The 23,801-nt window shown below is 44.2% G+C and overlaps 1 protein-coding gene across 1 annotated transcript; it reads left to right on the top strand.

Moving 5' to 3' along the window:
- Positions 1 to 3,053: 3,053 nt before the first annotated feature.
- On the top strand, positions 3,054 to 22,728 carry LOC121556580 (gasdermin-E-like). The gene is made up of 12 exons (XM_045212919.1): positions 3,054 to 3,257; positions 3,651 to 3,777; positions 4,469 to 4,517; positions 11,461 to 11,713; positions 11,921 to 12,125; positions 12,522 to 12,696; positions 14,974 to 15,094; positions 15,262 to 15,387; positions 15,696 to 15,823; positions 21,931 to 22,096; positions 22,205 to 22,278; positions 22,373 to 22,728. Exons 1-12 carry the CDS (start codon positions 3,086 to 3,088, stop codon positions 22,604 to 22,606), a joined length of 1,830 nt encoding a protein of 609 aa, XP_045068854.1. The 5' UTR covers positions 3,054 to 3,085; the 3' UTR covers positions 22,607 to 22,728.
- The last annotated feature ends 1,073 nt before the right edge of the window (positions 22,729 to 23,801 follow it).

The raw sequence follows: 23,801 nt of genomic DNA, 5'->3' as shown, positions 1-23,801 counted from the left end.
TTCTTAAACGCCCTTAATTACTATTAGTATAACCTACAGGAATATTTTATTCTATCAAAGGGCCCAAATTTGGAATGTTAACCCTATCCTAGTTATTACTTTACTGTAGTCAATTTATCAGAATACTGCATCACCTCTAAAGTTTCTAAATATAATGTCAGAAACATACCCTAACAGATTTATCAAAATACAATGCATAGACGTCATAGGACCACACCGGTACACGTGACCTGTTCCTCCAACAGGATTTATTCTACCCCTCCTGGTAACGTGAATTTTCTACACTCAGTTGGTAAATGAATATCCACGCACCATTTATTCTTCTCTTTCCTAATGTGAGATTGGGCACACCCTTTCTCCATCAGACAGAAGCTTCAAACAACCTCAAATATATTTCCTTTCCTTACAGAAAGGCTATTTACTTGCAGGATTTCTTATTATTCTCACTCACACAGATGAGCAGCCACTTGTGCCCAAATGAATCAGACAGTTGAATGACTCACAGCCGCCCAAGCAACCCATTCCCCATATGAGATGAGCAGACCTACTCTATATATAACACTTTATCAAAATTTTGAAGCCCTTGTAGCTATTTAACCCGTTCACCTACTCAGGATGACCGGTGTTACTCCAATTTACGGTGTCACCTACGCCGGATGACCTAACTTTTTTACCTGATCGACCCTACCTAATTTTGGCATCACCACAACACAGGATGATGCCCTACCTACCTGAGCAGACCTCCAACAAAGAATTCCTCATCAGAGCGGTAACCGTAGGTAGCCACCTGCCCGTTCAGTCCTCTGGAATGCTAATTTTAGCTCTCCAAAGCGGTATCCACAGGATTTCTATTTATTTAGCCCCCTAGGTATTACACTTCCTCAACACACCTGGACTTCTACTACGCTTTCCTAAGCGACCTGTCAATTCTGCCCTATTTTTTCTGTTACACTTTCTCAACACAGAAAAAGGAGCGGTATTACACAGGATTTCTGCCTACCTAAGCAGTCCTCAAGACGATTCACTTCCCCAACACGTCTAAAGCGGTATCTGCAGGACTTAACATGTTATTGTCTGATCGCTCAACCAGCGGGACAACCACCCGTGCCGAAATGACTCAGACAAAGCGATCAGCAAGATGAATCTAATGAATCAAATGAATCAAATGAATCAAATGAATCAAATCAATTGAACAGACGGTTCGGACAAACAACAGCGACATGTATTCTTAAATTCAAAAGCCCCTAGTCTCTAATTTTCTGGTTCTTAAATTTGGAGAGACCTACTTTGGTATTTCTGCTGCTGATACCGTGCCCCGGATCGGACCACACAAACGTTATACTATATAAGTAAGAACTTGGCTTACCTTTTAAAAGCGGCCGCTTTTGTTTGTATGGTCCGTCCAAGCCGTTTCATAACTGCAGATGTACACCGTCTCTGATCTCTTTTTTTCAACTCCTGGCCAAGCTCGCCAAATTATGTCGTGGAAATATTTGACTCAAAAATATCTCTCAAGACACCGGAGCTTGTGAATTCAAGAATTTAGACTTTATTGCATAACAAAGCCTGAGCTTGCTCCATGGAGCAAAAAACTGTCTCTCTTTGGCTTAGAGCTCCCTTTTATACACACAAATGCATAATCATGTTACATAGCATATACAGTCCCTCCCCTTAGGGCAAATGATTAACTTATTTTAGTACCACTCTACCTTAGCTTTCAACGTCCAGATGTCACCTGTAATGTACTCCAAAAGGTCATGGGTGCTTTTCCACAGGAAGCCTCTTCCCTAATCGCATTATATTGGTAGCAGACCCTTTCCCTAATCTCATTATATGGTTGCAGACCCCTTCTTTACAAATAATACACGTACATACATTAAGGCATTTATCATTTACCATCCTCCCTGGCCCTTGAGATTATGTGCATGTGGCCATGTGTCAGGTCATAGGGTCATAAGCAAAACAAATGATAACACTAGGTCCATTGTTACTCCAATCTCCACACAGCCATCACAAGGAGTTGTATGTACATCACATGTCATAGACATACCCAGACCAGCTGCAGAGAGTCTATGAAAAACACATAAATGTCTCTGCCCTTCAACTGGTTCTCAATCCATAAACATTTTAAGGCATATAGGTGTTTAATTCTCCAACATATGTACTTGAAAATCATCCATAGTAGGAGCTCATTACAGTATACCCTCTCCAGTCCTGTCCTGTCCACTACTGTCCTGTCCTCTACTGTCCTGTCCTCTACTGTCCTGTCCTGTCCTCTACTGTCCTGTCCTGTCCTGTCCTCTACTGTCCACTACTGTCCTGTCCTCTGCTGTCCTGTCCTCTACTGTCCTGTCCTCTACTGTCCTGTCCTCTCCTGTCCTGTCCTGTCCTCTACTGTCCTGTCCTCTACTGTCCTGTCCTCTCCTGTCCTGTCCTCTCCTGTCCTGTCCTCTACTGTCCTGTCCTCTACTCTCCTGTCCACTACTGTCCTGTCCTCTACTCTCCTCTCTCCTCTCTCCTCTCTCCTCTCTCCTCTCTCCTCTCCTCTCTTCTCCTGTACCCTCTTCCCCTCCGCTCCTCATTGTAAACAACTGTAGTCTGTACTGGTTCAACATGTTGAGTTTGAACACAGTTAACTCAATCCTGCCATCTACTGGCTGATATATGAAGTTGAGAAAATAAAGATCTAGTAGGACTCTTCGCTCCCACAGTGACTCATAGATCATCAGAGTGACAGACAAACTAAACCTGAAAACTATTAAATGTGAGTGATTTAGGGCCTGTCCCAAATGGCAACTTATTCCCTATACACTCTTAGAAAAAGGGTTCCAAAAGGGTTCTTCAGCTTTCACCATAGGATAACCCTTTTTGGTTCCAGGTAGAACCCTTTTTGGTTCCAGATTGGACCCTTTTAGGTTCCATGTAGAGCACTCTGTGGAAAGGGTTCTACGTGGAACCCAAAAGAGTCGTACCTGCAACCTAAAGGGTTCTTCAAAGGGTTCTCCCTACGGGGACAGAAGAAGGACCCTTTATGGTTCTAGATACCACTGCAATACTTTTAGCCAGGGCTTGATATTCAATAAGAATGTTATGCATTGCTTCCTGTGTACAGGCCAAGTACTGGAACTCAAGTGTGAATGAGGTGGAAGGCACCATCACAGACCACAAGGGGAAGGTCATCCACAGACTGTTTGGGAAGTGGAACGAGGGGGTGTACTGTGGAGACCCACCCTCCGCCACCTGCATCTGGAGAGCAAGTATGTACAGTATAATCCTAATAATAGACTGAACCTATTATACTGAGCCAGCGTCTTGACCTAAACACGCTATAGATCAGTGCTTTAAATGTTTAGCCCATGTACACATCAGTTGGAATTATCCATACTTTTCTTATCCATACAGTTTCTTTTTAAATGTATCTCCATATCTTTATTTCTACCAGTAGATATTTTAGCAAAATATGTGTCTGAAACTAAACAATGTTATTATATATAAGTAGCTCTGTACATCTTTACTTATGAAGTATTCCTTATTACATTAAAGGCAGCCCTTACCCTGTAGTCCATAGAATCATCTCTCTTGCTTGTAAAAGAGTGTCTCTGGTGTGTGTGCCTGTGCGTTTGCGTGTGTGTGTGTCTGTGTGTTGTCAGATGCCATGCCGGCTGACCACGAGCAGTACTACGGCTTCACTAAGTTTGCTATGGAGCTCAATGAACTGGACCCTTCACTGAAACTACTGCTGCCTCCCACAGACACCCGGCTACGGCTCGACCAGAGGTGAGAGACAGAGAGTGTTACTGTAACACTCCATTGTCAAATAGTGTGACAACTCTGTCTGCACTGAGGGACGAGCATGGCGTAGGAATGTAGTAATGTGCGTTATACAGTTATGTATTACTACGTCACATGACCATTGTTACACCAAACACAGTGATGTATTACTGAGTCACATGACCATTGTTACACCAAACACAGTGATGTATTACTGAGTCACATGACCATTGTTACACCATACACAGTGATGTATTACTAGTAGTAATACATCACTGTGTATGGTGTAACAATGGTCATGTGACGCAGTAATTCATAACTGTGTATGGTGTAATAACGGTAATGTGACGTAGTAATTTACTACGTCACATTACCGTTATTACACCATACACAGTTATGAATTACTGCGTCACATGACCATTGTTACACCAAACACAGTGATGTATTACTGAGTCACATGACCATTGTTACACCATACACAGTGATGTATTACTGCGTCACATGACCATTGTTACACCAAACACAGTGATGTATTACTGCGTCACATTACCATTGTTACACCTTACACAGTTGGGTTTGCTTTATTGTGTATCCAAATGAATCCAAATGTCCCTCTATCTCTCTGTGTGTGCCTGTGTGTGTGTGTGTGTGTGTGTGTGTGTGTGTGCCCGTGTGTGTATATATGTGTGTGTATCAGGCTGCTAGAGGAGGGCAACGTAGAGTCAGCAGAGGAACAGAAACAGAAGGTAGAACAGCAGCAGAGAGACAGACGCAGAGTCCTGGATGAAAACAGCATGACACATGAACCCAGATTCTTCAGGTGAACTCCTAGAGCTGGATAGAGGGTGATGCCTAAGCCGTCACAGAAGTGGCCACTGGATACACAAGAGATGAGCTCTCTAGTACAGGGGTTCCCAATCTAGGGATCGACAAAGTTTTCCTGGGGGGTCGCGGGACCTTCGATGATTTGAGGGGTCTTTTTAAATAATATATAGTGTATTCGTTTATTTTACAAATTCGCAATCTATAACCGATCTATAACGACTCATAACTCCACAATGCTAGAAACAAGTGATAAACTCCCAGAGGAAGACTCTGATGCACATCAAGGATGATCAATGGAAACAGGATGCACCTGAGCTCAATTTCGAGTCATTTATTTTGAATAGATTAGCAAAAATTTCTACAAACCTGTTTTCGCTTTGTCATTATGGGGTATTGTGTGTAGATTGATGAGGGGGGAAAAATACGTCCAACCGGCCTCACAACCGCAGACCACGTGTAACCAAGCCAGCCCAGGACCTCCAAATCTGGTTTCTTCAACTTCAGGATCGTCTGAGGTCAGCCACCCAGTGAGCTGATGAAACTGTTGGTTTGCACAACCAAAGAAGTTCTGCACAAACTGTCAGAAACAGTCTCCGGGAAGCTCATCTGCGTGCTCATCGTCCACACCAGAGTCTTGACCTGACTGCAGTTCAGCGTCGTAACCGACTTCAGTGGGCAAATGCTCGATAGCCAATGGCACACTGGAGAAGTGTGCTCTTCGTAGATGAATCCCGGTTTCAACTGTACCGGGCAGAAGGCAGACATTGTATATGGCGTTGTGTGGGCGAGCGGTTTGCTGATGTCAACTTTGTGAACAGAGTGCCCCATGGTGGCGGTGGGGTTAAGGTATGGGCAGGCATAAGCTGCGGACAACGGACACAAGTGCACCGAGATACCGTGACAAGATTCTGAGGCCCATTGTCGTGCCATTCATCCGCCGCCATCACCTCATGTTTCAGCGTGGTAATGCACAGCCCCATGTCGCAAGGATCTGTACACAATTCCTGGAAGCTGAAAATGTCCCAATTCTTCCATGGCCTGCATACTCACCAGACATGTCACCCATTGAGCATGTTTGGGATGCTCTGGATCAACATGTACGACAGCGTGTTCCAGTTCCCGCCAATATCCAGCAACTTCGTACAGACATTGAAGAGGAGTGGGACAACATTCCACAGGTCACAATCAACAGCCTGATCAACTCTATGCGAAGGAGATGTGTCGCGCTGCACGAGGCAAATGGTGGTCACACCAGATACTGACTGGTTTTCTGGTCCATGCCCCTACCTTTCTTTTAAGGTATCTGTGGCCAACAGATGCACATCTGTATTCACAGTCATGTGAAATCCATAGATTGGGGCCTAATTTATTTCAATTGACTGATTTCCTAATATGAACTGTAACTCAGTAAAATCTTTGAAATTGTTGCATGTTGTTGTTCAGTGTGAATATATGCATATTTTCTCCGTTTTGGCACCAATTGGTAGATGTATAAATACTCAGTGGTGGAAAAAGTACTCAATTGTCATACTTGAGTAAAAGTAAAGATACCTTAATAGAAAATGACTCAAGTAAAAGTGAAAGTCACCCAGTAAAATACTGCTTGAGTAAAAGTCTAAAAGTATTTGGTTTGAAATATACTGGTCCTCTGTAGCTCAATTGGTAGAGTATGGCGCTTGTAACGCCAGGGTAGTGGATTCGATCCCTGGGACCACCCATACGTAAAAATGTATGCACACATGACTGTAAGTCGCTTTGGATAAAAACGTCTGCTAAATGGCATATTATTATTATATTTACTTAAGTATCAAAAGTAAATGGAATTGCTCAAATGTACTCAAGTATCAAAAGTAAAAGTATAAACCATTTCAAATTCCTTATATTAAGCAAACCAGACAGATAGCCAGGGGAACACCCACAGTAGGGATGACCAGGGATGTTCTCTGTATAAGTGTGTGAATTGGACCATTTTCCTGTCAAAATGGAACGAGTACTCTGGGGTGTCAGGGAAAATGTATGGAGTAAAAAGTACATAATTTTCTTTAGGAATGTAGTGAAGTAAAAGTAAAAGTAGTCAAAAATATAAATAGTAAAGTACAGATACCCAAATAAACTACTTAACTAGTACTTTAAAGTATTTTTACTTAAGAACTTTACACCACTGTAAATACTCTGATCTTGTAGATTATTTAGGGTTAGGAAAGTATTTAGGAATCATAAAAAACAGGTTTGGAGAGAAATATATTTTTGGGATTAATTCTGAAAATTGCCACATTCAGTTCTTTAACCCATGGTAATGTTGGAAGATTAGAGTACAGGGAGGGAAAAAAGTATTTGATCCCCTGCTGATTTTGTACGTTTGCCCACTGACAAAGACATGATCAGTCTATCATTTTAATGGTAGGTTTATTTGAACAGTAAGAGACAGAATAACAACAACAAAATCCAGAAAAACGCATGTAAAAAAATTTATAAATTGATTTGCATTTTAATGAGGGAAATAAGTATTTGACCCCTCTGCAAAACATGACTTAGTACTTGGTGGCAAAACCCTTGTTGGCAATCACAGAGGTCAGACGTTTCTTGTAGCTGGCCACCAGGTTTGCACACATCTCAGGAGGGATTTTGTCCCACTCCTCTTTGCAGATCTTCTCCAAGTCATTAAGGTTTCGAGGCTGACGTTTGGCAACTCGAACCTTCAGCTCCCTCCACAGATATTCTATGGGATTAAGGTTTGGAGACTGGCTAGGCCACTCCAGGACCTTAATGTGCTTCTTCTTGAGCCACTCCTTTGTTGCCTTGGCCGTGTGTTTTGGGTCATTGTCATGCTGGAATACCCATCCATGACCCATTTTCAATGCCCTGGCTGAGGGAAGGAGGTTCTCACCCAAGATTTGACGGTACATGGCCCCGTCCATCGTCCCTTTGATGTGGTGAAGTTGTCCTGTCCCCTTAGCAGAAAAACACCCCCAAAGCATAATGTTTCCACCTCCATGTTTGACGGTGGGGATGGTGTTCTTGGGGTCATAGGCAGCATTCCTCCTCCTCCAAACACGGCGAGTTGAGTTGATGCCAAAGAGCTCGATTTTGGTCTCATCTGACCACAACACTTTCACCTAGTTCTCCTCTGAATCATTCAGATGTTTATTGGCAAACTTCAGACGGGCCTGTATATGTGCCTTCTTGAGCAGGGGGGACCTTGCGGGTGCTGCAGGATTTCAGTCCTTCACGGCGTAGTGTGTTACCAATTGTTTTCTTGGTGACTATGGTCCCAGCTGCCTTGAGATCATTGACAAGATCCTCCTGTGTAGTTCTGGGCTGATTCCTCACCGTTCTCATGATCATTGCAACTCCACGAGGTGAGATCTTGCATGGAGCCCCAGGCCGAGGGAGATTGACAGGTCTTTTGTGTTTCTTCCATTTGCGAATAATCGCACCAACTGTTGTCACCTTCTCACCAAGCTGCTTGGCGATGGTCTTGTAGCCCATTCCAGCCTTGTGTAGGTCTACAATCTTGTCCCTGACATCCTTGGAGAGCTCTTTGGTCTTGGCCATGGTGGAGAGTTTGGAATCTGATTGATTGATTGCTTCTGTGGACTGGTGTCACACTCCCTTTAAGAGTGTGCTCCTAATCTCAGCTCGATACCTGTATAAAAGACACCTAGGAGCCAGAAATCTTTCTGATTGAGAGGGGGTCAAATACTTATTTCCCTCATTAAAATGCACATCAATTTATAACATTTTATTTTTTTTGTTATTCTGTCTCTCACTGTTCAAGTAAACTTACCATTAAAATTATAGACTGATCATTTCTTTGTCAGTGGGCAAACGTACAAAATCAGCAGGGGATCAAATACTTTTTTTTCCCTCACTGTACATATAATTATAATAGAGAGAATAGTACCCTTGTCTATTGCCTGCACTAACCAAGGAAATGTGTGATGACACAGCCAAGTATTGCGCCATAAGTCAAACTGTTACTGCTTGTCTGTGCTCCGCTCCATAACGATTTAATTAGCTTACACGTCTTTTTAAAAAGAAATACACTACTGGTCAAAAGTTTTAGAACACCTACTCATTCAAGGGTTTTTCTTTATTTTAAAAATGTTCTACATTGTAGAATAATAGTGAAGACATCAAAACTATGAAATAACACATATGGAATCATGTAACCAAAGAAGTGTTAAACAAATCAAAATATATTTGAGATTTGAGATTCTTCAAATAGCCACCCTTTGCCTTGATGACAGCTTTTCACACTCTTGGCATTCTCTCAACCAGCTTCACCTGGAATGCTTTTCCAACAGTCTTGAAGGAGTTCCCACATGTGCTGAGCATTTGTTGGTTGCTTTTCCTTCACTCTGCCGTCCGACTCATCCCAAACCATCTCAATTGGGTTGAGGTCGGGGGATTGTGGAGGCCAGGTCATCTGATGCAGCATTCCATCACTCTCCTTCTTGGTAAAATAGCCCATACACAGCCTGGAGGTGTGTTGGGTCATTGTCCTGTTAAAAAACAAATGATAGTCCCACTAAGCCCAAACCAGATGGAATGGCGTATCGCTGCAGAATGCTGTGGTAGCCATGCTGTTTAAGTGTGCCTTGAATAAAAAAAAAAAATCACAGACAGTGAACAGAAAATCTCCAATTTGGACTCCAGACCAAAGGACACATTTCCACCGGTCTAATAATGTCCATTGCTCGTGTTTCTTAGCCCAAGCAGGTCTCTTCTTCTTATTGGTGTCCTTTAGTTGTGGTTTCTTTGCAGGAATTTGACCATGAAGGCCTGATTCACACAGACCCCTCTGAACAGTTGATGTTGAGATGTGTCTGTGACTTGAACTCTGTGAAGCATTTATTTGGGCTGTAATTTCTGAGGATGGTAACTCTAATGAACTTATCCTCTGCAGCAGAGGTAACTCTGGGTCTTCCATTCCTGTGGCGGTCCTCATGAGAGCCAGTTTCAGCATAGCGCTTGATGGTTTTTGCGACTGCACTTGAAGAAACGTTCAGTTCTTGAAATGTTCCGTATTGACTGACCTTCATGTCTTAAAGTAATGATGGACTGTCATTTCTCTTTGCTTATTTGAGCTGTTCTTGCCATAATATGGACTTGGTCTTTTACCAAATAGGGCTATCTTCTGTATACCCCCTCCTACCATGTCACAACACAACTGATTGGCTCAAACGCATTAAGAATGAAATAAATTCCACAAATTCACTTTTAAGAAGGCACACCTGTTAATTGAAATGCCTTCCAGGTGACTACCTCATGAAGCTGGTTGAGAGAATTCCAAGAGTGTGCAAAGCTGTCATCAAGGCAAAGGGTGGCTACTTTGAAGAATTTCAAATATAAAATATATTTTGATTTGTTTAACACTTTTTTGGTTACTACATGATTCCATATGTGTTATTTCATAGTTTTGATGTCCTCACTATTATTCTACAATGTAAAACCAAAACCAAACACTGCATTCCACAGTAAGAACATCATACCAAAGGTCAAGCATGGTGGTGGTGGTGTAATGGTTTGGGGATGCTTTGCTGCCTCAGGACCTGGACGACTTGCCTTAATAGAAGGAACCATGAATTCTGCTCTGTATCAGAGAATTCTACAGGAGAATGTCAGACTATCCGTCTGTGAGCTGAAGCTGAAGCGCAGCTGGGTCATGCAGCAAGACAATGATCCAAAACACACAATGATCCAAAACAACAAATTGGAAGTTTTGGAATGGCCTAGTCAAAGTCCAGACCTAATCCCAATTGAGATGTTGTGGCAGGACTTGAAAGGAGCAGTTCATACTTGAAAACCCACACGTCACTGAGTTAAAGCAGTTCTGCATGGAAGAGTGGGCCAAAATTCAGCGACGTGAGAGACTGATCAACAACTACAGGAAGCATTTGGTTGGAGTCATTGCAGCTAAAGGTGGCACAACCAGTTATTGAGTGTAAGGGGGCAATTACTTTTTCACACAGGGGAATTGGGTGTAGCATAACTTTGTTTATGACATAAATATGTAATTGTTGTGTTATTTGTTCACTTATGTTCCCTTTATCTAATATTAGGTTTTGGTTGAAGATCTGATAACATTCAGTATCACAAATATGCAAAAGTAGAGACAATTAGAAAGGGGGAAAATACATTTTCATAGCACTGTAAGAACTACTTCCCAACACTGCTTCACTGCCATGAGGATGGCAACACTTAACGAAGCTAAACCACATTATGCTTCCCTGTAACTTGGCATGTACCAAAGACATAACAATGGATGACAGCTTGCTCTTAAACACAAAACAATACAGGCATGTTGCTCATTGAGTTCTGCCTGCTTCTAGTGAAGTTATTTTCTCATGAAATACAACAGAAGTGAAGAGCAGGTGTGGAAGAGGAAAGTTCCCCAAGGAGGAGATAAGATAGAGACTCCTCCTACTACTATGTAATGAACTCTTAGCTAATGCATTTCAGACATACTAGTATCTCATTCTTAAGAGCAAATCTCCACAACCTGTCAGAGTCATAAGGACCCAGAGGAAGAATTGGTGAGAACCTGGTATTGAAGCTCTTGCAGATTGTTGAAATGAAAACAATTTAGGAAAATATACAGCATGCTTTGGATAGTCTTGAATGATACACAACCAACATTTTGGTGTATTTCCTGTTTGCTACTCTGATCTGATAAACTATTTTTCACTGGAAAGTGAACCTTTCAAAAAGATTGTGTTTGCATTATTGAGTGTCTTGCCATCTTTCATGTGTGTGAAATGTGTTTTGAATGCTCCTCAGAAGCTGTTGTATTGAATGAGTGTTCATGTTTTAAACCTAGTTTTGTTTATTAAATGTCTTTCTGATTTGTGTCTGCTGCAGCCAGAAACACGATCCACCACCATCTCTCAGATGTTTTCCAAAGCCACAAAAGCCTTCGTGAAGGACACAGATCATGATGGACGCCTGATCCCTGTGTCCAGTCTGAACGACACAGACAAACTGAATCTCCGATCACTCATTGTCAAGACCAGGCACAGATGCTTCTGGCATGAACCCAAATACCAGTCCCCTGGCTTTACGCTCAGTGATGTCCTGAAGCCAAGAGAGCCTGGAGACTCACCTTTAAGCCCAAGTAAGCACCAGAGCAGCCCATTAGTGAAGAATAACTATGGGTTGTTGTTGTTCTAAAATATCTGACCATTGATTTTCATTATTTATCCTACTCTTGTCTTTCTGAATAGATTATGAAAATGATCATGTCATGGATGTGGCTGTTATATATATGTGTTGTGGTATAATAGCATAGAGGAGTCCATTCTAATGTTGAACGTTCCCTCAGCTGTCAAGGAGAGTGACTTTGTGGACTACAGTGGGACATTTGGTGACAAGAAAGAAATGAACGCAAACGGAAACGTGCAGGCAAAGGTGGCTGATTTCAAACTTACCGTGGGAGGGAAATGGTCCACCAAACAGAAGCTGTCCCTTGGCAGCCTGAACAAAGAGAAGGTTGATGTGAAGGAGTTATATAACTACTCAAAAGACAGGTGAGTTACCCTATTCTGGACGTATGTTCAATACAGTCATATACAGTCTTAATACATCATACAGTTCACCTTCCCAAGGAGACAATTTTTAGACCCAAGACCAGCGGGCAACAATGGTTGCAATGACATCAGACAAGTATCTTTTGTGTGAAAATGACATTTTCTGGTTGAAGTACTTTCAGATAACAAATAAGTGGAACTGTACTGGTTTAACAACTTCCTTAAAGTTGTTAAACTTTAAGGAAGTAAACTGAAAACGAACTGTTTTCACTATTAGTTTAGCTTAAAGGAACAATCTGTTATTGGTACATCAATTTTTTTACTTTTAAAGTAGCTTTCCAGTGTTTCTAGATTTCTATGAAATCTGACGTACTGTATAATGGGTCCCTCCTGCAGAGTTCTGGACATGTCACATCCTGTGATCAAGCAGACCCGTGTGAATCCCAGGGCAGTGTTAGGCATCTTGACAGAGAGGATTATGACATCACAACCTTGCCCCGTCACAACCAAAGTCCGGAAGCGCGGCAATGTAGGAGCCAACGTGAGCACCTGTGTGGCCCTGAGCGGGAAGGTAGGAGGAAAGATTAACAAGCGTTCTACTGAAGTGAATGATGTTTTCATCATATTTTCATGAGTGGAAAAACATAATAATGTATAACTGACAACTCAGATTTAGATGATCTCTGTTGTAAAATAGATTTTTAATCTCAATAATCTCACTTTATGATAGCTAGGCCTACATAAATAAAGTAAATGTCAAGACCATACTGACAGATCACAGATGTCTGTTCAATAGTGATAATACCCACAGATGTCTGTTCAATAGTGGTAATACTCACAGATGTCTGTTCAGTAGTGGTAATACTCACAGATGTCTGTTCAGTAGTGATAATACCCACAGATGTCTGTTCAGTAGTGGTAATACTCACAGATGTCTGTTCAGTAGTGGTAATACCCACAGATGTCTGTTCATTAGTGATAATACCCACAGATGTCTGTTCAGTAGTGGTAATACTCACAGATGTCTGTTCAGTAGTGATAATACCCACATATGTCTGTTCAGTAGTGGTAATACTCACAGATGTCTGTTCAGTAGTGATAATACCCACAGATGTCTGTTCAGTAGTGGTAATACTCACAGATGTCTGTTCAGTAGTGGTAATACCCACAGATGTCTGTTCATTAGTGATAATACCCACAGATGTCTGTTCAGTAGTGGTAATACTCACAGATGTCTGTTCAGTAGTGATAATACCCACATATGTCTGTTCAGTAGTGGTAATACTCACAGATGTCTGTTTAGTAGTGATGATACCTACAGATGTCTGTTCAGTAGTGGTAATACTCACAGATGTCTGTTCAGTAGTGATAATACCCACATATGTCTGTTCAGTAGTGGTAATACTCACAGATGTCTGTTCAGTAGTGGTAATACTCACAGATGTCTGTTCAGTAGTGATAATACCCACATATGTCTGTTCAGTAGTGGTAATACTCACAGATGTCTGTTCAGTAGTGGTAATACTCACAGATGTCTGTTCAGTAGTGATAATACCCACAGATGTCTGTTCAGTAGTGGTAATACTCACAGATGTCTGTTCAGTAGTGGTAATACCCACAGATGTCTGTTCAGTTGTGATAATACCCACAGATGTCTGTTCAGTAGTGGTAATACCCACAGATGTCTGTTCAGTAGTGGTAATACTCACAGATGTCTGTTTAGTAGTGGTAATACTCACAGATGTCTGTTCAGTAGTGGTAATACTCACAGATGTCTGTTCAGTAGTGGTAATACTCACATATGTCTGTTCAGTAGTGGTAATAGTCACAGATGTCTGTTCAGTAGTGGTAATAGTCACAGATGTCTGTTCAGTAGTGGTAATAGTCACAGATGTCTGTTCAGTAGTGGTAATAGTCACAGATGTCTGTTCAGTAGTGGTAATACTCACAGATGTCTGTTCAGTAGTGGTAATAGTCACAGATGTCTGTTCAGTAGTGGTAATAGTCACAGATGTCTGTTCAGTAGTGGTAATAGTCACAGATGTCTGTTCAGTAGTGGTAATAGTCACAGATGTCTGTTCAGTAGTGATAATACTGTCTCTTGTTCTAGTCAGAATGCTGTAGCTGGGCCGTTCCATGAAAAGAGTACCTTTGATATTTTAAGTAGAAATTGTACACCAATATAGAATTTTAAAAGCATGTTATATTAAATGAAGTGTCCTTTAATTAATATAGACCACATGAAGAATTCAAAAAATCAGATTTTTTATATGAATAAAGACTTGTTAAATGTCCTTCCATGCACCATTCATTACGTCTGTCCCTCATTTTAAGGTCAACCCTGTTATGTGAACTGAACTCTCAAAACTATTGCTTTTTAAATATTTTTCTCATAAGAAATATTCTACATCAAATTGTCAAATTATAGTGTAAAAGCAGGTGAACTGGTTTCATTCTCTTTGGCAATTTTCTGGTGTTTTGCGGTCAAGCATAACGCGCCATAGATAGACATGCTAGAAATGTTTAACAATTTTAATTGCATTCAATTGCCACTCCTTGCAAACAACAAGCTTCCATTCCCCCTGTCACAAGGGTAACCCTGGTTACGTTCAACCTTACTTACTTTATTTGGCACTTAATAGGCACTTACTATAGTCATAAAAAAAGGTTATCTCTTGAGATGGGAATTGGTGGAATGACCCAGCACTAGTTACCACATCATTTCCTGTTTTTGTCATTAGATCCACTTCCTGAAAATGAAATGGTGTAGTAGAGGTGACTGTCTGGGTTAGAATCTGGGTCGTCTGTGCACCAAACGTCTCTGACTGATTTGACATTTTCTCCACAGGCCTCTATGAAGCAGAGTGGCAGTACTCAGACAGATAGTGATGTGTCACTGGTTATTCCTGCAAATACTGTCATGGCCTACAGTCTGATTGAACTCTTTGTCAAATGCAAAGGACAGTTTGGTGAGGAAGTGTATGGTTTTTCAATTGCAATGACCCAGGTATAGCTGCATGGTTAAGTACCATGGTAAAGTACACAGCTAGCTTATGTTCCTCAGTGTGTATGTGGTACAGCCACTGTATCTGTCTGTGTGTGACTGGTTATGGCTGTTGTCTGCTCTTGTCCACAGAGCTGTGCCTCATCTGCAACAATGGGGGCTTTGAAATGGATAAGTCAAAGGATGGGTTTGAAGTAGATGGAATTATGGACCTGGTATGTGACTTTGATGCCAACAGCCCCCTAAATCTGAAGAAAGGTAATAATGCCAGTGGAGGCTAATGTCTCCTGTCTAGTGGTCAACATGTAATGTAGTCTACTGAATGGATCATCTGGTCAACATGTAATGTAGTCTACTGAATGGATCATCTGGTCAACATGTAATGTAGTCTACTGAATGGAACGTTTGGTCAACATGTAGTCTACTGAATGGAATGTTCAACATTTCTCTTTGATTAGTAATTACAAAGTTACCACACTTTTGTAATATATAACAATTAATTGATTTCTTGCATGAAAATACCACACTTTGACAAAATGGTCTCTATGTTGTTTTTGTGTTGACAGAACTGGAGAAACTGAGTAGTCATTTCCAGCTGCTGTCAGTCCTGCCAGCAGCCACACGTTCCTCTCTGCTCCAGCTCCTCAAGACAACCATGGAGGATGGAGAGGCAGTCAGTGTGCTGGAGAGTGTGGTGAGTGGGACGTACAGAAACACGGGCCAAACACACACACACACGCACACACACACACACACACAACTAATGGCAGGAATGAATATATCAACCAGAATATCTGTAACACACTCTCTGTTTTAAATATACTCTCTCTCTCTCAATTCAATTCAATTTCAATTTAATGGGCTTTATTGGCATGGGAAACATATGTTTACATTGTCAAAGCAAGTGAAATAGATAATAAACAAAAGTGAAATAAACAATAAAAAATGAACAGTAAACATTACGCTCACAAAAGTTCAAAAATAATAAAGACATTTCAAATGTCATATTATGTCTACGTATATACAGTATTGTAATGATGTGCAAATAGTTAAAGTACAAAAGGGAAAATAAATAAACATAAATATGGTGATTGTTCTTCACTGGTTGCACTTTTCTTGTGGCAACAGGTCACAAATATTGCTGCTATGATTGCACACTGTGGTATTTCACCTAATAGATATGGGAGTTCTATATCGTGGAGCTCCGCCCCATAGGGGAGCTCTGCTCCTATTGGTTTACCCTCTGCCCTAAGGCAGCATCAGCCTGAGATAAAATTATGCACACACCTGCAGCCAATAGGAGTACAGGTGTCCCTATAAGAGGGGATGCCTCCCCTCAATCTGCCTCCCTTTATCTTCAGCGACTGGACTAGACTGAAGAAGCCAAGAAGAGACGAAGAGAAGACTCAGGACGAAGAAAACGCCGTCGATTTTCCAGATCATCGACGTCGTCCTACAATGAGCACACCAAGCTTATCCATAGGGTAAGTATTTAACAAAAGCTCTTTTCAGAGCTCAATGTCGCTGTTCCCCTTGGCGGCTGTCACCCCCCCGACATATGTTTCGTGGGTTGAGGGACACAGCACGCCAGGGACGGCCTCATTAATCCCCCACTATGCGCCAGCTGCGCCCTCCTTTTTTGAAGGAGTGGAAGCAGCGTTGGGCATTTTTAGGGAGGATATTCCTCTTGAGGATGTGCTATCAGTGTTAGTCTCAGCTTCTGAGGCATCATCTGAAGGCGCTGACTCAGGAGATGACAGGGCTATTGGGGAAGAAATGAATATTCTATTGGAACAATTCATTACACTGACCCAGATGTTTAACACCCCTTTTCCTTCAGGAAATTGTGAGGTCATTACATCCCTGGATGATGACGCCACAGCCTCTCTGTGCTCTGAATTCTCAGGTCTCATTGAGTGGGCTGCTAAACAGCGGGAGATTAAGCTGCCCCCCATTCCCTCCAACCCGGAAGTGGATATGAGGAAGGGCGGCCGTTACTCTCGCTACAGCTTGGCGTCAGACGGCGGCCTCCAGCAGCAAGGGAGCGGGCCTCGCCCCCCCCCCTGCAGCGCCAGAGGTGCCGGCGAGAGAGGTCATTAAAGCGTCATCCTGGCATCACCCGAAGGGCGGCCAGAAGAGACGCCGTTTATGACAGGCGAGGGGGAAAGAACGGAAGACGGCGCAGCGCCTGCTGTGACCGAGCCCACTGTCCCCCCCCACCCTACCGTTGAGTGTATGGAGGAGAATGTTTTTTGTTGATGTGTGTAATAAAGAGTTGGCTCTACTTGACACTGTCAAAAAAGAGCCCCTTTTTCCATAATACATCCGAGAGCGTTCGACCTTCCTCACTCTCGCTCTCTCTCTTACCACTATGAGTGCAGCTCAGCCCACCATGGTGCGTTGCTGAACGCACACATAAGGCAGGTATATAAAAGGTATTAAGTGTACCTTATAAAGACCTCACTTTACAGACTCCTAGGAGTGCTGTAGTGAGTGTCTCACATAGCAGGCTGCAGTCTCAGCCAGATAATGGCATGATGACGCGACCGCTATTCGGGACGGCGCTCTGTCTCAGGCTAACGCCTCAGTCAGTGCAGTTCAGACCCGTGCTGCGTTCACGGAGGGCCTGATTACTACGGTTACGGGCGTAACCAACGTATCGGCGCCCCGTTTCTCTCAGAACGCGCTGATAATAACCACATTGGGGATGGCGCACTATCACAGACTAAGGTCTCTGTTAGTACGACCCAGACCCATGCTGCGTTCAAGAAGGGCCCGATTACCACGGTCACGAAGGTGCCCAGTGTATCGGCGCCCCCACCTTTTTCTGAACGCGCCCAGGCTCACCACACTGAGTGTAGTTCAGCCCACCAGAGGTGCAGAGCTGAACGCACACATGAGGTGAAAGGAGCAATAATACCTAGACGCCGTCTGGGTTTATCTCAAAGAGACCTCACATTACAGACTCCAAGGAGTACTGTAGTGAGTGCCTCTCATAGCAGGCTGCAGTCTCAGTCAGGAGACATGATGACGCAGCCGCTAGTTGGGGATGGCGCACTATCGCAGACTAAGGTCTCGGTTAGTGCGATTCAGACCCATGCTGCGTTCACGGAGGGCCCGATTACCACGGTCACGAAGGTGCCCAGTGTATCGGCGCCCCCACTTCTTTCTGAACGCGCTAATACTCACCACACTGAGCGTAGTTCAGCCCACCAGAGGTGCAGAGCTGAACGCACACAGGAGGTGAAGGGAGGAAAGATACCAAGACATCGTCTTGGCTTATCTCAAAGAGACCTCACATTACAGACCCCAAGGAGTGCTGTAGTGAGTGTCTCTCATAGCAGGCTGCAGTCTCAGTCAGGAGACATGATGACGCAGCCGCTATTTGGGGATGGCGCACTATCGCAGACTAAGGTCTCGGTTAGTGCGATTCAGACCCATGCTGCGTTCACGGAGGGCCTGATTACCACGGTCACGAAGGTGCCCAGTGTATCGGCGCCCCCACTTTCCTTTGAACGCGCTAATACTCACCACACTGAGCGTGACTCAACCCACCAGAGGTGCAGAGTTGAACACACACAGAAGGTGAAGGGTAAGACGGTATCAAGGCGCCGCCTTGTGTTATCTCATAGAGACCTCATATTACAGACTTCGAGGAGTATTGTAGTGAGTGGCTCTAATAACGGTTTGCAGTCACCTACGATGACGCAATCGCTTGCTGGGGATGGTGCCCTGTCGCAGGCTGTGGCCTCGGTCAGTGCAATTCAGACCCACGTTGCGTTCACGGAGGACAGGAATACAACGGTTACAGGTTTAACTGACGTTTCTGCCCCCCCTTTTTGGTTCAGAACGCACTAATGTTTCCTCTCCCTTTCTTGGGAGGCCCGCCTTGGGCTGTTCCACCACCTCAGTGTTGGAGAACAGCGGCGGCAAGGGCCATAGAGGAATACAGGTCCTTCCTACTGGATGCACCACAGCTTCGTGCTCAGCCGCTTTCTCTGCATTGCTGGCAGTGGCGAAGAAGCTGCACCCTCTCACGCTGGCTAGAACAGACGTTGCAGAAGGGTTATGCTCTCCAATTCCACCGGACCCCACCCCCGTTCAGGGAGTGGTGGAGACGGGTGATGAAAACGCCAGACAAAGTGGCCGCTCTGATGACAGAGATTACGGAACTTTTGGCGAAGGAGGCGGTGACAGTAGTTCCCCGGGAGCAAAGGAACAAAGGGCTATATTCGCCTTATTTCCTAGTGCCCAAAAAGACGGGGGGAGTGAGGCCGATTTTGGACTTACGCATTCTCAACGAGAGCATAACCAAACGGCCCTTCCGAATGCTAACGACAAAATGTCTGCTAGAATGTGTCCAGAGAGGGGACTTTTGTACGAGCATAGACCTAAAGGACGCGTACTTTTATGTGCCGGTTCAGCCGTGTCACAGGAAGTTTCTGCGGTTCGCCTTTCAAGGGGTGGCGTACGAATACACGAGGATGCCATTTGGGTACGCCCTGGCACCTCGCACATTTTCCAAGTGTGTGGAGGCGGCATTGGAACCGTTGAGTCGTCAGGGAATATGGCTACTAGCCTACCTGGACGATCTACTGGTTCTCGCCCCGTCAGCAGAGCTGGCGATCACTCACACAACACAGACAGTGATGCATCTCACAAGTCTGGGGTTAGTTGTGAATTGGAAAAAGAGCGCGCCCTGGCCCACTCATCAGATTGTCTACCTGGGGATACAGCTAGACACTGTGAGGATGAGGGCTCGAATTTCGGACCCCCGAAGGGTAGCCTTGTTGCTAGCCCTGAGGAAGTGTCGTCCGAATCACACGGTGACGGCGCTGTCGATCATGTCACTTTTGGGTCTCATGTCGTCAGCCCACTCTGTGGTTCCGCTGGGACTCCTGCATATGCGCAGGATGCAGCGATGGTTCGCCCAACCAAGACTAGACCCATTGCGTCAACGTCACCGGTTGGTGGTGGTTCCCCCTCTCGCTCAGTGCAGATCTGAACTATTGGAGAAACCCGCGCGTTCTCACGCACGGAGTCCCGATAGGAAAGGTGTCCTCTCACATCCCAGTATTCACGGATGCGTCCCTGACGGGATGGGGAGGGACATGTCAGACCCAAGCGATAGGAGGTGTGTGGCCTCAATCAGGTCGTCATATCAACCTCTTGGAGTTGGAAACGGTTCGACTGGTTCTGACCCACTTCGCCGTCTACCCTTCGGGGTCGCGATGTGCTGGTCTGGTCAGACAACCGGACCACAGTAGCTCACATAAATCGCCAGGGAGGAGTCAGGTCTCCTGCTCTCCATCGGGCGGCAGAGGAATTGTGGCTGTGGGCTCACGAGCACCTTCGCTCATTGAGAGCAGCACACATTCCGGGCTACTTGAACGTAGGAGCAGACCTCATGTCAAGAGGGGGTCCTCGAGACGACGAGTGGTGTCTGCATCCGGACATTGTTCTCCAGATTTGGGAACAATTCGGGAGAGCCGAGGTGGACCTATTCGCGTCACGCGTGAACGCGCAATGTCCTCTGTGGTTCTCTCTGAGGGAACAGGACGAACCGCCACTGGGAAGGGACGCCTTTGCGCACCAACCGTGGCCGAGAGTTCTCCTGTATGCATTCCCTCCGCTGTCCTGCATTCTCCCACTGTTAGCCAGGGTGAGGTCAGGGGGGCTGTCAGTGATACTGATAGCGCCCGATCGCCCGGGGGCTCCTTGGTTTGCGGAGATGAGTCAGATGTTGATTGCGCCACCTTGGCCAATTCCACATCGACGGGAAGGGTTGTCTAGGGCGGGAGGCACGATAGGGAAATTGCCCATTACACTCCGGTAACTAATCGTTTATCCAAATTGAATTTGTTTTCGAATTCTTTGTGGGTCTGTGTAATCTGAGGGAAGTATGTGTCTCTAATTTGGTCATACATTTGGCAGGAGTTTAGGAAGTGCAGCTCAGTTTCCACCTCATTTTGTGGGCAGTGTGCACATAGCCTGTCTTCTCTTGAGAGCCAGGTCTGCCTTCGGTGGCCTTTCTCAATAGTAGGGCTATGCTCACTGAGTCTGTACACAGTCAAAGCTTTCGTTAATTTTGTGTCAGTCACAGTGGTTAGATATTCAGCCACTGTGTACTCTCTATTTAGGGCCAAATAGCATTCTAGTCTTTTTGTTAATTCTTTCCATTGAGTTAAGTAATTATATTTTTGTTTTCTCATGATTTGGTTGGGTCTAATTATGTTGCTGTCCTGGGGCTCTGTGGGGTCTGTTTGTGTTTGTGAACAGAGCCCCAGGACCAGCTTACTTAGGGGACTCTTCTCCAGGTTAATCTCTCTGTAGGTGATGGCTTTATTATGGAAGGTTTGTTATGGAAGGCTTCCTTTTAGGTGGTTGAATTTAACGGCTCTTTTCTGGATTTTGATAATTAGCGGGTATCGGCATGATATTTTTGCAGAATTCTGCATGCAGAGTCTCAGTTTGTCCCATTTTGTGAATTCTTGGTTGGTGAGGTGGACCTCAGACCTCAAAACCATAAAGGGCAATGGGTTCTATAACTGATTCAAGAGTTTTTAGCCAGATCCTAATTGGTATGTCGAATTTTATGTTCCTTTTGATGGCATAGAAGGCCCTTCTTGCCTTGTCCCTTCTTGCCCTTCTCTCTCTCTCTCTCTCTCTCTCTCTCTCTCTCTCTCTCTCTCTCTCTCTCTCTCTCTCTCTCTCTCTCTCTCTTCTCCCTCTCTCCTCTCTCTCTCTCCTCTCTCTCTCTCTCCCCTCTCTCTGTCTCTCTGTCTCTCTCTCTGGTCACAGCTAGATCAGACGTGTGATGGTGAGACTCCTGACCTGGGTGATCTGGAAGAGTCTGAGAGGGAGACAGTCCAGGCCATACTGGATCTTGTAGACCAATGTGTTGGGGAGGATGAGATCAGATCCTCACTTCTCACTGCCATCCACCTCATTGTCAGTGCCATGGACGGTGAGATAGAGAGCAGTTTTCACAGGATTCTGTGTTATTATTTGATCAGGTACTGGGAAACTAGGTTCACTACTGTGGTTTTATATGTGTGCATATTTATTTCTTCAGGAATGACAGATGAGGGTCTCTCTGTGTTGGGATCCTGTTGCAGTCCTCCAATCTTACAGGCCCTGCAGATCCTGGTGAGTTCACACCTGCTTGATTGAGCCTCTAGTCCTGTATGGCCATTTAGAAAAGAGTGCATGTAATCGTATTCCTGTGCTGCTTGTCCTCCAGGTGCAGCATGTGGCAGCAGGGAGTGGGGAGACCCTCTCTCTGAGAGATGCAGGTCTGGCTGTTCTGACTGAGGAGGAGGTGTTTGGGAGGACAGAGAGTCTCTTTGCCCTCTCCAATGTGGAACTTGCAAGATTGAACACGGACACAGAGTTCACAATGACTTCAATTATCTCTCCTGGACAACTTCCTCTTGTCATGAGTATCGCTGTGAACGGCTTGGCCTCTTTAGGATAGATTTAGCTGAATAAAACTATTCCTTGTGCTGCATAGTGGATATAGGAACTGCACCGCCAGGGGTGAATTTCAGAAATGTCACATTTTATAACATATTGTTGACGATTGCAAAGAGACTTGGAGCAGGAGTAAAACATATCAAAAATAAGATAGTGTGTGAAGAAAAATGTATAAAACAATATGAATAAACCAATGCATAAATTCCCACTACTGTACATTAATTAATGACACATTCCTATGTCATACTTCCGTGTTAATGGCTTTTCATCAAAACGCAGTTGTATTTACTGCTGCCATATGCCTTTCATGAAGTTACTGAAGACCATTGCCCTACGTTTTGGCCCATTAAAGACCACTGTGCTATGTTTTGGCCCATTGAAGACCATTGTGCTATGTTTTGGCCCATTGAAGACCATTGTGCTATGTTTTGGCCCATTGAAGACCATTCAAAAAGCTTACAAAATTCAAAAACGACAAGGCTATTTGCTGAGTCACTTGCATAGCTTATTGTTGTATTAATGCTTTTTTTATGTAGTGTTAGGAAACCTATAACCAGCCTACAGATATTGTTGCACTCTCTTTGTCTAGGGGTCCTAGTCCTAGTTACATGGTCTGTAACCTGACTCATTATGTCTAGGGGCCTTAGTCCTAGTTACATGGTCTGTAACCTGACTCATTATGTCTAGGGGCCTTAGTCCTAGTTACATGGTCTGTAACCTGACTCATTATGTCTAGGGGCCTTAGTCCTAGTTACATGGTCTGTAACCTGACTAATTCTGTCTAGGGGTCCTAGTCCTAGTTACATGGTCTGTAACCTGACTCATTATGTCTAGGGGCCTTAGTCCTAGTTACATGGTCTGTAACCTGAATGAATGTGTGCATTTATTTGAGAAATTAGCGTTTGGGGACAATGTTGGATGCACATTTGCCCAGGAGACAGCGACTTACAGAGTTCAGGGCCATCTCAGTCTTGACCACTTGGTCTGCCAGTCCAAGTGCATCATTAATTTTTTTCATATGGTGATGAAACATAAATATGTCCACCAAACAAACCCAGCAGCCTCACGGCTTGCCACCTGGGACACGGACTGACAAGCACCTTAATTGGCAGCACCATGATGTGCTTATCAACCAGGCTCAGCACTTGGACAAAGTTGCAGCTCAAAGATGAGGGAACACTGGGAGAGAAACGCCC

Source organism: Coregonus clupeaformis, unplaced genomic scaffold (genome assembly GCF_020615455.1).
Source record: "Coregonus clupeaformis isolate EN_2021a unplaced genomic scaffold, ASM2061545v1 scaf0064, whole genome shotgun sequence".
Taxonomy (NCBI): Eukaryota; Metazoa; Chordata; class Actinopteri; order Salmoniformes; family Salmonidae; genus Coregonus; species Coregonus clupeaformis.
Note: the sequence above shows the minus strand (reverse complement) of the source record. Positions and strands in the feature narration are given on the sequence as shown.